Source organism: Babylonia areolata, chromosome 4 (assembly GCF_041734735.1).
Source record: "Babylonia areolata isolate BAREFJ2019XMU chromosome 4, ASM4173473v1, whole genome shotgun sequence".
Classification (NCBI taxonomy): Eukaryota; Metazoa; Mollusca; class Gastropoda; order Neogastropoda; family Buccinidae; genus Babylonia; species Babylonia areolata.
The window spans coordinates 8,078,976-8,094,809 of record NC_134879.1 but is presented as its reverse complement, the minus strand read 5'-3'; the positions used below and the strand labels follow the sequence as shown (position 1 = coordinate 8,094,809).

The following is a 15,834-nucleotide window of genomic DNA, read 5'->3' as shown; positions in this document are numbered from 1 at the left end:
CCAGGGCTTTGTAGAGTTTGAATTTTGTGGAGAATCGGATGTTACTTTTCCACACTCTGTTCAGTTTGGTCATGGCTGCAGTGGCTGTGCCAACGCGAATTCTTATTTCTGCTTTGCTGCTTCCATCTTCTGTCAGAGTGTGCTCCTAGATATTTGAAGTTCCCGACATCTTCCAGTTGTTCTCCGTTCATGAAAATAGTGCCATGGTCCATGTTCACGCTGTTTACCATAGTTTTGGATTTATCTGTGCTGACCTCCATTCCGTAAGCACCCGCTCTATCAACAAGTCTGTTGGTAAGTTCCTGCAGTTCTTGGTTCGTTCCCCCCATCAGATCTATATCATCAGCAAGGTTGCATATTCGTCTGCCACCAATGGAGATAGAAGTCTCATGGTTTTCCAGTGCCTCCTGCATTATCCTTTCCAACAAGAGATTAAACAACACAGGAGAGAGGATACAGCCTTGTCTGACACCAACGGTCGTTTTGAAAAACTCCCCTAGTTGGTTGCTGAGGAGCACTGCACTGTTGGAATTCTTGTATAGGGCTTCTATCACAACTTGTACGTAATGGCGTGCTTGCGTCATAATAGCTGCGTAAGAGTGACCCTGGTAAGATGTAAACAACTTACGCTTGAGGAAGGAACGTGAACGTTCCGAAATTTGGACTATTTGACAGATTGATGTGTTTGTTTTCTTTTTTCTCTTTATATATATATATATATATATATATATATATATATATATATATATATAATGTACACATACAAGCAGAGCGGTGACTTTGTGGTAATGTGCTTGACTCGCATGCGAAGTGTCCACGAGTTCCAATCCACACGGACTGGTTTTACTCCTCCCCCCACACCCCCTTCCCCCCATCCACTTGACCTTGAGTGGTGGTTTGGGTGCTGGTCTTGTTACTGGCAAAATTCCGTACACAAAAATCACCTTTGATGGTAAAACAAATACACTAGCAGACAGAAAAAAAATTAAAAGGGTGGCGCTGCACTATCGCGACACACTTTCCAGGAAAAAAGTCCAAATTTCACACAAATAAAGTTTCTAAAAATGGGTGTCCGAGAAGGAATTTAGAACTGAAACCATTCACGCGAAGACCACGAATACAACAAAATTTGCTATCTGCAGTATGACACGAGCTGTGCAGTAAGTGACTGGTCGCCAAATAAAGTGAGACACGAACTGACTGGCTCAGACAGCTGGCTCGCACACACAAACCGTTATTCTATAGTAGCGCCCTCTCATCTCATCAGGAGAGAGGGAGAGAGAGAGAGAGAGATAGGGAAGGAGAGAGAGAGAGAGTGACTGACAGACGGACAGAGACAGAGAGAGTGAGAGGGGGAGAGAGAGAGAGACAGAGACAGAGAGAGAGATTCATAATGGGAATGCAAATGATTCAGCCTTACTGAAGTTCGCTGTAATCACAATCCATTATGCTCGGCATACAGAAACACGATTACTCCATCACATAAACAAGCAGCCATTACAGCGCAACCTGTTGTTTTATGCCTGTTGTAAGACGCCGGTACCGTCAAAAAAGAAATGCACATAAGTAAACAGCCCTGTATCCGATTACCTGTATCTCAGTATCTAAAGAGATCTCCATGAAACACAAGATCACGTTTCAGCATGTGATGCGTCAAATACAAGTGTCCCCCCACCCCCCATACAACTGTTGCAGCAAATGTAGTCGCCGGCATACACTGTCGCTGGTGTCATTTGATTTTCTGCAGTGACACTCCCGGCTTAGATTTATTGTTGCTGGCGACAATATGCGCCGAGTGCGACATTAATGTGCCGTGAATGTCGGCATAAATTGTCGCCGGCGACAGTATATGCCCAGCGACAATATCATATGCTGCAACAAGCGACGCACCATCCAATCCCGAAGACGCCGCTCTTTATCCCCCCTCTTCCCCTTCCCCTAGCACACACACACAAAGCAACTTTTCACTGACGTGGGATATCACATGGGTAGATTCAGATCTACAGATCTGTGCCTGCAATACACATGATCATCCCTCTGGAGATCCCTGACTTCCCCCGCCCCAGTCCAAATCGTCCCCTCCCCCATCCACCTCTAATCCTGGAGGCCCGGTGTAACAGCCTAAAAATACCCCCCCCCCCCCCCCCCCCCACACACACACACCCACTGATTCCCCTGCAGCTGGATTTTTGTTTACCCCGAGTAGAGGTAATTCTTGGCTGGTCTAGAATGACCCGCGGGGTCATTAGCAGCTAGACAAGATCGACTCCCCTACCCCTTGTTTTTTTTTCCCTGAATCATGTCCAGACAAGGTCAGTTTTATAAATAGGACGGGTTTTCATCACCGATGCTTTTGTGGCCTATTGCGCGACGAGGAGAATTAGTGGCTCAACTGCGGTTGCCAGTCATCTCAAGTTACCTGACTCGCCGATCTATGTTCACGGATTTCACTCTCAGTCCTGATTACACAGACATGTAAACAAACAGCCCGTCGGCATCGTGAATCAGATGTGTGGGAGGATAAGGATGTTGGGGGGTGAGGGGGAGGGGAAGGGAATGGGGAGAGAGCCTGGCGTAGCGGGATAATCGAGTCCTGTACAAGTCAACTCAGTAGTTATCGTGTGTGTGGAAAGTGGGAAACATTAACTCTAAACTGGCTTGCGACGTGTCTGGTATTGAACAAGTGTCTGGTTTGTACGTGGACAGAGAGAGAGAGAGAGAGAGAGAGAGAGAGAAACGCAAACTGAAGTACGGACGGTATGTTCAATATAAGGCCATCGCTCCATTTGAAGGGGTTAAACAAAAGTAAACAATATTTTATATCCTATATAGTGTTATGAATACTAACATACAAACAGCATACGAACAAAAAGTATCGCATGAACATGTAAATATGGAGACTCCAAGAGAGAAAAACAAAAAAACAATCGTCATTTCCATACTCTTTGACATCGAACATTATACTATTGCATTCTCATGCCTCTTCAAAGCTCTGTATATATATAAAGAGACGATTTAGTTATTGAATTTCTATTTTTTGATGGCAAGAGCATTTGGAACGAAACCAAGTTTTGTCTACCATGATAAATGTGTGGTATAAATTTCGTTCTTAAATCGTGAAGCTAGTGGCAACGAAATACAAAGTGGATTTAATCCTCAATTTCTTCTTTACACAATGGACATATTTAAACTTTCCCATAATTGTATCGGGAACTGTGTACAGCAGTCTCGGAAATCCTCAATCTAAATTTTGTCAATGCATACCTGATATGACTATTCATATTCAACAAGATGTAAGGTTCGACGGTGGGGAGTGTCTTAAAGTTTCCAGAAAGGCAAAACCTATCACTTGAATTTATGTGTTCTTCCAACTGTTGCCATCTAACATCAATGAGTCATTGCCTGAATGTCATCATAAAAGTTTGCATGCATCCCATCCCATGATATTCCCAAACATTCAAGAACCCATTATTACACAGAACGTTTTGAACTTTTGTTACGCAGTTGGTTTTTTCCTTTTTCGCCCAGTAACAACAGTGATTCATAAGCTTTTGACGGTAATCTATTTTCATCCATTTGTACTAATCTGAACAAATACCTTATACTTTGAACAACTGATATTGATATAAATAGGAAACCTTTCAAGTTCTCGATACACTAAATCGTTTGGAGTTTTCATGCTGACGCCAAAGTATCCTTTTAATGCAAATAAACGAACTTTCTCGACCACTGATGAACTAGTTTCAAGGCCCCATAATTCAGCTCCATAGAGAGCCACTGGCTGTATTTGAGTATCAAACAACTTTTATGTACGTTCAGAGAAGTATTGTTAAGTTTGTACAACTTACTTGATATAGACAGAAGAGATCTTTTAGCCATGCAGGGCAGATCGTCACAAGCAAACGTAAAAATAAGTTTCATTGAAAAAAAAACAACAAACAAGGTATATGAATTCACAACTTCCATCCGAGTACCATTCTAATACCATTTGTCTCTTGCAAGCAAAAAAAAAAAAAAATCTTTTCTAAATACTACAATGTTGCTTTTACTCAAATTCACTTTCAGCTTCAAATTTGAAGTCCCTCTAGCTAAACTGTTTAACTGAGACTGGATGCCAACAACTGTTTCGGATAATAACAAAATGTCATCAGCAAACAAAAGTATGAACAACTCTACAAGGCTATTGTCCAGTCTTGCACGAACCCAACAATTCTTAATTATTTCGAGAGCCAGTTCATGAACAAACAGTGAAAACAGCACAGGACTACAAACATATCAATGTTTTACACCACTTGTACAATTGATGTATTCTGTAAGTTTATCACCACATCTTCCTTTAGCTTTAACAGTATCATACATGCTCCTTAGCATTCATATAGCTTCCCCCACAACTCACATACACAATCTTTCACTGTTCCCCCGTGCAGCTCCATTCTCTCATCTCTCCCCTGATTGATTGTGTGTGTGTGTGTGTGTGTGTGTGTGTTCTAAATCCTCACTCTTTCTCCCTCTACCCCTCATCTCTCTCTCTTCCCATCCTTTATCTCTTTCTCTTCGCATCTACTCTTTCTGTCTCAGAGAGAGAGAGAGAGAGAGAGAGAGAGACGCGAAAAGAGTGAGAAAGAGAGAGAGGATGGGAAGAGAGAGAGATGAGGGGTAGAGGGAGAAAGAGTGAGGATTCAGAAGACAGAGATAGAAGCGGACCTGATTCCATTTATACACATACACATACATAGACACAGACAGACAGACAGACAGACAGACACACACACACACACACACGCATGGAGAGATAGAGGTACAGATCGAGACTCTGGAGGGAAGTTTGGGAGCAGTAGAGTTGGAAGAGGTCATATGAGAGTGTGTGTGTGTGTGTGTGTGTGTGTTTGTGTGTGGTTTGTACTACTAAAGGTCTGCCGGCGACCTTTCATTTTATCAGAGAAAAGGGGAGAGTGGCAGGGAAGGATATCCACATCTGTTTATGACATTTGACTATCTCTAAATGCACCTGCTGCGTGCGTGCGCGTGTGATTTCGTCGGTCTGTTTTTGTCTGTCAGTTTATCGTGTCTTTCTTTGTATCTCTTGAGCCTAAAAAGCAGATTTAATCACAATATGCCTGTCTATCTTCAATTTACGAAAACAATTATGGCAGATTCTATCTGCTTGTGTATGTTCAATGCCAAGAACACTCAGCAGATTCTATCTGCTTTTGTATGTTCAATACCAAAAAAACAATCAGAGATTCTCTCTGTCTGTTGCTTCCGTGAACAAAATAATAGCATTATGTCTGCCTGTGTGACGAAACATTTATAATCTGCAATCAACAATGCCAAAACAACCATAACGCAATCTGCTGTACAGTACATCATCCGTGGCAAAAACAATTGTAGCAGAATATGTGTTTCTTCAGTGCCTGTCAATCTCAGCAGAATTTACCTTTGTGTCTTCTATTCCGATTCTATCCGCCTGTGTATCTTCTATGCCAGACACAAACACGGCACGATCTGCCTGTTTGTCGTCAGTGGGAAAATAAAAACAGAATGATCCACCATTCCCCGTCGTCCGCATTCCCGTTTTGCTTGGTGCCTCTAAAAATGGAGCACGGTTTTTTTTGTTTTTTGTTTTGTTGTTGTTTTTGAGAGAGAGAGAGAGAGAGAGAGTGTTTGTGGTTATGCCCCACTCTCAATTGTAAGTAAATTTCAAACAAACGACACGTCACCACGTCTGTAGATTATGTTACCCCGTCCAAGAACTGATCTATCTAAATCTAGTCAGGCGGTTTATTATGGAATATATCAGCCATTCTAAATGTCCAACTAGCTTTAATGTCTGTATGTGCGCGCGCGCGCTTTACATAAACGAAAATATTACAAATTATATAAATCACTCATGACTACTCTTTCTCAACCCCCCCCCCCCCCCCGGCCCCCCTCCCCACTATCTCTCTCTCCCACTCTTCATGCATCCGAAATGAGGTGACATGGATGGTGTGTATTTGTATATATATATATATATATATATATATATATATATATCATTCGGAACTCATGAAACAGTTTGTATATATATATATATATAGAGAGAGAGAGAGAGAGAGAGAGAGAGAGAGAGAGAGAGAGAGAGATCATTCGAAACTCATGAAACAGTTTGCAAATATAATGTCTTAACCTCTCTCTCTCTCTCTCTCTCTGTGTGTGTGTGTGTGTGTGTGTGTGTGTGTTCGAAGTAATATTTATGCATCTACTTATGCTCTTCATCTTTTTTTGACAAAATCTGAAATATACCTATGTAATGTTATGATTTTGAATGATGAGTTTGTTATACTTTCCTTTTTCATGGTGGAAGGATGAATAGCCAGTTGTGCTTTTTCCCTCAACAGAAAAAGGCTTCATTCGTTCGTCCTGTGACAAGCGGAGAGACTGTCTTTGCTGTGCAAAGGAAAGTACTTTCAGTCTAGACATGCAACTTTTTCCTCCGTTCGTCAGTCAGAGCACAAATGAAAATGATGTGGCGCACAAAACCCACTCCACCCTGTTCCGACAATATGTGCAGACCCTCACAGGATATATTGTCGCTCTTCATATAAGTGCCGAGACAAACTGCACATTTTCTCGCCAGTAGTTAGAGTAAAAAGTGAATGTAGATATAATGATAGTCATTATGGTGATTATAATTATCATTATGATAAAGATCCAGCGGTTGATAAGGTGTGTGTGTGTGTGTGTGTGTGTGTGCGCGCGCGCGCGCGTGCGTGCGTGCGTGCGTGTGTGTGTGTTAAATTGATATTATTTCTTCTCTCTCTCTCTCTCTCTGAGCTTCAGATCTCGATTTCTTTCTTTCTTTCTTTCTTTTTTATTATGCTATTTGGTTGTTGATTTTTGGGGTGTTTTTTCCAGGGCAGGATAGAAAAAAACATTCTTCGCATTGTGCTTATCTCAGTTCCCTGGGGAAAAATTCATCTCTCGCTCGCTCTGTGTGTGTCTTTTTCGCACTCTTTGGACTAAACAATAGGAGTGATAAATACAATGTGCCTCTAGAATAGAATTTCCAGAAGGCGGGGTTCCTATCTCTACTGGCACCACACGGAGGCAGCATACATACATACATTCATACACACAAACATACGTAATAACAATAATGATAATAATATATTGTACTCATATGGCGCAAACTCCCCACAGATGGGCTCTAGCGCCTAACATGAAACAGTACACACAGTAGCGTGTTATACTACACAAGAGCACATGACATAGAAGTGGAAAACAAAATCTGTATCCACCAATACATACATATGAATAATACTATGAATAACCTAGAAAAAAGACACAAAATATACCCTACACACACACACACAGGACGTGAGGTGTGCTCACGAACTGAGAGGCGGCTTTGTGAAAGAGCTCTCCGGAAATTATCAGTTTTTTGTTAATTACTAATTTACCGTTTCATGATCGTTCAACCGATCACTATGTAGATCACGGCAAAGAAATTATGCATTCAATGGTGTAAAAAATTTTCAAGTTTTCAATTTATCGGCTATTACACCTATGTTATGCTGAAACATCATCGTTTTGAGTACACAAGCACTCTGACAGACTGGACTGGGAGTACACGCTGCACTCTTCTGTAGTTTAAAACAAATTCACAGGTCTTCTTTTTATAGATTTTGAAAAGCCTTTGATATAATCAGTCATCCGTTGTTAATTCGTAAATTAGAAGTGTACAATTTAACACCAGATTTTACTCATAGAATCTTTTCTTTCAGACAGGAAACAGTTAGTAGCAGTAAATAATCAAACCTCAAAATTCAAATCAATCAAACATGGAGTACCACAGGGATCCATCTTAGGGCCAATATTATTTTCTGTTTATGTTAATGACTTGCCTTGTTCTATGACATGTAAATGTGAAATGTTCGCAGATGACACTTCCCTGCATTCAAACAATTCAGATGCCTGTAAACTCACAGATGATCTTCAAGACAACATTCAGAGACTTAGTGACTGGACACAATTAAATCATATGTCCTAAAACACACAGAAAACTAAATGTATGTATGTAGCAGCACGACAAAAAAGACAAAGGATGAAACACATATTCAAACCACTTTTCCTAGGAGTAAACAGAATTGAAGAGGTAGAATCACATAAAATTTTGGGTGTCTTTATTGACAAAGATCTCTCTTGGACTGACCATATGACTTACTTAGGAAAACGTCTCTAGCAAAATACGTCAGTTAGCAAAAATAAAAAAGATCCTTGATGTTCATTCACGAAAGCTTTTTTTCTGTGCTCATGTTCTGCCAATCATCGATTATGCATCAACTTTACGGGACAACTGCAGCAATACAAACTCAAAATTTATTCATCGTATGTATAAAAGAGCATTAAAATTAGTATTGTTGAAGTCAAGTTCCTTGACCCATATGGATTATAAACTACTTAATGTATTATCTTTCCACAACAGGCTGTTCTTCAACAAGGCTGTTTGCATGCATATTGTGATATATGGAAATGCTCCCCAAAAGATTACAGAAACTTTTAAAACTAATGACCACAGACACAATCATACGTTATGTATACCTCGAACTAGAATTAGAAACAACCTTTATAAATCCAGCTTCCTATACTCTGGAGGAAATTTATGGAATAACCTTCCACTCGTTTTAAGAAAAATATGAAAAAATGCCTGTCTCCTGATCCTACCCCCAGTACCACCAGGGTTTCTGATCCTACCCCTAGGACCACCAGGATTCCCAATCCCCTGCCACCGATCCTCAGACACACCCTTCCCTGACAACAGTCATGCCACGCACACGTCTCCCACGCTCAATCAGACCTACGTCACGCTCAATCAGACCTACGCGCATGCAGCATCAACCATCCGCAGGAAGCAGACCATGGTCAGATGAAGGATGCTGATCTGGCTCTGTGGGAGGATAACTGAGGAACGAGGAGAGGTGCCAGCTGTTTCTACGTCCTAGAGTTCCCTGAGTTCAAAAACTCCACGGGCTAGCAGTGAACCAGGTCCTTGTCCGACAACGAGCGCTGCAGCTTCCCCCGTGTTCGTGGTTTGGGTTGGGCACTCGTCCTCTCGACTGTGCTTCCCGTGACAAAGAGCACGGTAGGACTGTTGGGGAGTGGGGGAGAGGAAGGAGGAGAGGTAGAGCAGATCACGTCAGTGTCTCCAAAGCACAAACGATACGTAGAGACTCAAAATGTTCCAAAATGTTCCTCAGCGATGACTATCCAAACTGCAGGCACCAATGACGGTGCCCTACCCAGGGCAGCAGCAAGGAAACAAACTGCAAAGAAATTGACATGTATATATATATATATATATATATATATATGTTATGAGTGATAGTGATGACAGCGATAATAAAACCCACCCCCTAGATGAAAATGCCAGACTGTCAAGCAATTGTTTTATTAACTCTTTTGATATCTGAAAAGATCTCGTTTTAACAATACTGAATGGCTTGAAATCCTTGTTTTCGGAGTAACTTCACTTCTAAGTTTCATAGCGGCTGCAGCGTTTTTGATTATTTTGTTGTTTCTCGTAACTTGTTGTCAAGATGCGTCAGTTTAAACTTGACCCCTATGGTTGAATCCGAATATTTAGCTTTTCACTGTCCTTCAAAATCAAAACCGATGAGGTTATGACACAAAAACCAATGTTTCAAGCGAGTGCAGAAGTACAATTGGGAAGAAGAAAAGATGAGAACAATTCGTCAATAAGATAGTGTCTGATTATGTGACAAATAAACGTGATAGAGTCACATCAATGAAAGACGTTGACATGTATCTTGCGCTTTCGAAATGTTGGTGGTGACTGCATCCTGAATAATCTACTGCTAGCGTCCAACTCCGGAAAAATTTCCCTTCTCACTCTTCTCGACTTCATCCGCCTTTGACACGATAGACCATTCAATCCTTCTTTCCCCTCTTCATTTTACATTTGGTATCAACGGCACTGTTCTAAACTGGTTCAAATCTTATATCACTGATCGATTCCAGTCTGTCATTGTTGATCATTTCCAGTCTGAACCCGTTAAAATCGAACATGGAGTCCCATAGGGATAGGCCCAGTGCTCTTCACACTACACTGCTCCTCTCGCTGAAATTATCAACCGCCATAACGTCAGTCATCCTTCTTATGCTGATGACACTCAACTCCAGAAGAATGATACCCCTCAAAAATTGTCGCTCTTGCAAGAAACAACTGATGGTTGCCGAAAACAATCCAACAGTGACGAATGTTGTGAACTTCGTATATAAAGCTTTTGTCATTAGAAAGCTGAGTTATAGTTTGTGATTTGTGACGGTGTTTTGAAACTTCTATCGTTATGCTGTTTTAGCAGGAGAGCGAACGTGTTTTCTCTGTGAGTTTCCTTCTTCCGGGTGCATCCAGCTGCCGTCCTCTATCAGTTCCTCTTGTACACTATGTACCCAGGCAGGCGCGCGCGCGCGCACACACACACACACACACACACACACACGGACACATACACACGCATGAATGTACACAAACTGCACTTCATACATTATTTTCTATGATCTTCTCTTGTTTCGAACTTTATTCGATCTTTTCCCTTTATTTTCAACATGTTGTGAAAGTGTTAATGTCTATAACACTGTGTCACTTAGTTGATAAAAACATTTTGAGGCTATTTCATTTGTTGGGGAAAAAAAGACTAAATACTCTTAGTTTCGTAATTACCATGAGATCACTGCATGCTCATATAGGGCTTGTAATCCCAGGCTACATACAATTCGCTATTCTTTTCTTTTCTTATTTTTTTTTTGGGGGGGGGAGGGGTAGGGGGTTAACTTTTTTATTGTCTGAGTGTCATGTGTTGTGTTGTTTAGTTTGTTTTTGTTTTTGTTTTTAGCGCTATTGAACTTTGCTTATGATCTTGGAATATTTTAAAAATCTGGAGACTGTTATTAGAGACCAATATTAGATAATATTATATTATTGATCTGGATGAGTGGTTGTCATCTAATGATGGATTTCATGTTGGATTCTGTGGGTTGTCATCTATAAAAGTAAAAACACTCTCCAACAAAATGAATAATTCACTTACAGTTGCGTCAGTTAATTGTCAGGGTCTCAACAATACACAAAAAGAAGGGATGTCTTTCATTATTTGAAAAGCAAGACTTTTTCTGTCTACTTTTTACAGGATACTCACTCTGAGGAAAAAATGGAACATTATATCATATCAGAATGGGGCTATCAAGGTTATTTCTCAAGCTATGTTTCTAACTCTAGAGGTGTAATTTTTTTTTCAATAATAATTTTGAGCTGGAAGTTAAACGGGTCTTAAAAGGAAATAATGGAAATTAAATAATGTTGCTTATTGAAACTGGAAGTACAGAAGTCCTCTTAGCTAATGCGTATGGCCCAAACAAGGATGACCCAGAGTTTTATATGTCTTTAAAACAAAAAGTCATGGATTCCAATATTAACAATATAAACATGACTGGAGACTTAAATTTGGTTCTTGACCCAAATAAAGACTATTGCAATTGCAAGTGCATTAATAATCTTAAAGGTAGAAAAGTACCTGAGAACATCATCATTGATTTTGAACTTAATGACATACGGCGAGATTTCAATCCTGATTGTCAAAGGTACACATGAAGGAGAAGTAAGCCGTTTCAACAAGCTAGACTTGATTTCTTTCTCATTTCAGATCATGTTATTACTTATATTGAAGATACAGACACTGAATGTGGCTATAGAACAGATCATCCTCTTATACTCATGAAGTTGCAGTCAGGCGAAATAGTGAAACGAAATACATTTTGGAAATGCAATATGTCGTTATTAAAGACAAGACTTACCTTGAAGAAATTAACGGAGAGATTAAAAACGTTAAAGAAGAGTATGCATGAAGTCCTTATGCTTGAGATACTGTTGACACGGTTCCTTTGATTTGCAACTCATTGTGTCTGACGATTTGTTCTTGGACATTTTGTTCAGATCAAAAACAATATCTCATGCAACTATGAAAAAGAAGAGAAAAAAAAAATGAAGAAGAGGATAGATTAGAAAAAGATATTCAGATACCTGAAGCAAATTATCATATAGAAGAGGAAGATTTAGAACAATTAAAATCAAATACGGAACAATCAAGAATGCTCAAGAAAAGATAATTGAGGGGGTATTATTTAGGTGAAGAGCCAGATGGATATAATGAGGGTGAGAAAGTAACAAAATATTTTTTGCAATTTAGAGAAGCGACATTATATTTAATAAGTAAGAATATGGCAAAGCATATTGACAAGGATAGTAATATCTTAAGCAAACAAGAAAATATTCTGCAAGAGGTAAAAGATTTTATTATTTTTTATATGAGGAATCAAATTTCGAGGATTGTAAGATAGATGACTTGGTCAAGAATATACCCATACTAAACATTAATAAAGCAAATGAACTAGAAGGGAAGATTACATTAGAAGTGGCAAATGATGCCCTGAGAAATATGAAAAACAACAAAAGCCCAGGAACAGATGGATTTGGTGCAGAAGTTTTCAAATGCTTTTGGGGGAAAATAGGGCCGTTCGGGCACTAAATGCTTGTTCTGAAAAAGGGGGAAATGTCTTGTGTACAAAAACAAGCAATAATAACATGCATACCAAACGCAGACAAAGATAGATGTTTTATAAAGCATTTGTGACCGATACGACTTCTGAATGATATATATATATATATATATATATATATATATATATATATATATATATAATTGGATCATCCAGCATTGCAAATCATCTGAAGACTGTGCTGCTAAGACTTACAAACGAGGATCAGACAGGTTTCATGAGGCACAGATATATTGGGGATAATAACAGACTTATTTATGATACAATAGCATATTTAGATTAAAATAATTTGCCTGGATTACTGTTGAATATAAACTTAGAAAAAAGCCTTTCACTCTGTTAGCTGGAAATTCATGTCCAATATTGATATTAAAAAAAAATAATAATAAATAATAATAATAATAATAATCCAGAGCTTTCTGCAGATCGTCTCTGGATTCCGCCAGTAAAAGTGTGGCAACTGCATATAAAAGTATCAATAAGTGTACGTAATTTCAAAATTCATTGTCATTCAGACCAATATTTATTCAATGACAGTTATTCTTTAAAACATAATCCTCTAAGTCACTGAGATACAATGAAAATAGAATTGGAGAAAGATTTTCTCCTTGTCTAACACCCACACAACAACGAAAGTAATCAGATTCTGTCCAATGAGAAAAACACATGACTTGATTTTCCATACATGTTAACAATTATACAAAACTTTACACAGTACACCTTAAATTAACGGTTTAACCCATAGCCCTTGTCTTCAAACGGAATCAAAAGCCTTTCTGAAATCAATAAATGCACAGAACAGTTTTCGTTTCTTTCTATGATAGATATAAATCAATTCAACACAAAAGCATGATCTAAATTAGAATGATGTCGTTTAAAACATGCCTGGTTTTCCGAAAGTATATTATTGGATTCAAGAAACTCATCCAGTCTGCTGTTTATAATATTTGTAAACAATATTCCAACCAAGCTTAACAAAGTTATCCCTCTATAATCATTACAGTCAAAGTGATCTCCCTTCCCTTTATATGAGGGCGAAATTAGACCTACCATCCACTCCTCAGGTACAGAACCTTCATCAGGTACTTTGGTGAACAACTTAGTACACTGGAACAAACAAAGGAACACTGTTAATGTATTCGTTCCGAACCAAATCAATTCCTGTTACTTTGACTTTCTTGAGACGGCACACAGCATTAATAACCTCCTCTTCCGTAATGGGTGCATTTAATGATGATCGAGTTTTCGTAATCTACCTGGACATGTGTAGATAAATTACAGTTCTGATCATCAGGATATTCTATTGTCACGTTCTTCTTTTTATTTTTCTCCAAAATTGTTTGAGTTAAGTGTTTTAAATAACGCATTTCAATACGCCACTCCCTTTGCATATTTCTTTCTACTGTTCTAAAGGTGAGCTTGTAAGCTTTACTTTTAATTGTGAAATCTGCACGGATAGGCGTTGAGTCTGAAATACTCGGATCTCTTTTGTCAACTATCAGACCATGGTTTATTCTGTCTTCAGTATTCCGATGTCATCAAGTTACATTTTATAATTCTGACTATTTCTGCTGCTGAAGATATCAGCGTGTGTGTGATCTGATTATTGATTGCATGAGTGTCTATATCATGTATTGTATCATTAAAGTCTGTTGTCAATTTTGTGACCAATTTTTCTTTGACTCCGTTTTGTTGTCATCCCATGCTTGTATCATCGTGCTGGTTTCACTGTCTTTGTCTTTTTGCTGGTGATCGAATGTCCATGTGTAAGAACTATTCTCGTTGAACTATCAACTGTCAAAGATAACACCAAAGGACTGTGCACAGCTGAAAGCATTGCATCTAAGGGCTCTACAGCAAAATCAAAAAATTTGGTGAAAAGTGGATATGAACTAATGAAATAGTCAATAATAATGAAACTGATTTACACAGATCTAGTAATCTAACTCATGCACTCGTGTTCATATTTTGTACTAAAAATATCATTAATAAAGTGTTATCTCCAATCTGACTAAAATCAGCTTCATCGTTTTATTTAATGTTTTAATGAATGCATTGAAGTCATCTGCAAAAAGAACATCACAATCATGCTTGCTTTGGTAATTCATTACTGTTGATTCAATCTCGTCGAACAGATCTACACTACTATTCTGTGACACCCAATGTCTTTAAACATTTCTTCAATATACTGACTCTCTTGCTTGTCAGTTTTCGACAACAAAAAGAAGAAAATCAAACTGTTTAATATAATCAATAAATTCTTGATGTTTAATTCTGTTCCTCAGACCACACATATTAAGGAACAAGAATTTAAAATCACTGGCAGACTGGTTAGAAGTGTTTGATGGGGCAGGAGTACACTGTCTATGGCCTCCGTTAAATTCCTGTAGGACAAAGTTCTGCAGACCCAAGGCCGAATAGTCCAGGGTGTCAATGCCCAGATGGTACAGGTCATCAGGAGTGTCCACGAACATCACCCTCGCATCTGCTGCGGGCTGTCATGCGCTTTCTTCAGCACACACCCGAGGAAACGTGGGACTCCGAGAAAGCGTGGTCGTTCCCCCGCCTCTAAGAGTTCTGGGGCCGTATTCCTGAGGACTGACTTTAGGGCGTAAAGCAAATCGTCTGGTTTTGAACGTCAAAACTTTTGCTGCAGCAAGACGGTATTCATGGGACGGGCGTTAAGGTCTGACAACGAACGACTGGACTTCTCACAATTTGCTCTTGGCAACGCCTTCGTTCTTATTTAGAAAGATATTTCCCGACCAAGTTCCCATATACGCATGTTTGTCAGCTGCTGCACGGATTGAAGTTTACGCTTGGTTTATTCAGCTTGAGTTCATTGTGCCCGTAGGGCATCACTAACACGTGCGATCGTGCGGCACGCACGTGGTTGTTATGTTTTGAAGCACCAGTGTGTGTGTGTGTGTGTGTGTGTGTGTGTGTGTAATTATAATTTTTATGTATTATGTTTCTTTTTGTTGTATTTTGATGAGAGACACAATAGAAATAAACTGTTATCATTGTCATTATTGATTTTTATTATTATTGATAACAACTATCATCATTATTATCATCATCATTACCATCATCACTATCATCATTATACACTTCTAGAAGGTGCATTCTAGTTGACTGAACTACTTTACAAAAATAAACGCGCCATTTGTCTTACAAAGTCCGGTCATACGGAGTGTCGTCCAGCGAAATCGCTAGACT

At 39.2% G+C, this 15,834-nt stretch overlaps 1 protein-coding gene across 2 annotated transcripts in view; it reads right to left on the bottom strand.

Annotated features, from left to right (window-relative positions):
• LOC143281555 (beta-1,4-glucuronyltransferase 1-like) overlaps nt 1-15,834 on the bottom strand; it is a 65,252-nt gene that overhangs the window by 6,669 nt on the left and 42,749 nt on the right. The window contains exons 4-5 of one of the 2 annotated variants that reach the window (XM_076586781.1): nt 13,666-13,722; nt 8,624-9,305 (exon numbers count right to left, since the gene is read on the bottom strand). The exons of the other annotated variant lie outside the window; for it this stretch is intronic. Of the exons in view, the coding sequence (XP_076442896.1) occupies nt 9,246-9,305; nt 13,666-13,722 (117 nt within the window). The 3' untranslated portion in view covers nt 8,624-9,245. Of the gene's footprint in view, nt 1-8,623; nt 9,306-13,665; nt 13,723-15,834 lie in introns of those variants that run through there. 2 annotated transcript variants of the gene reach the window in all.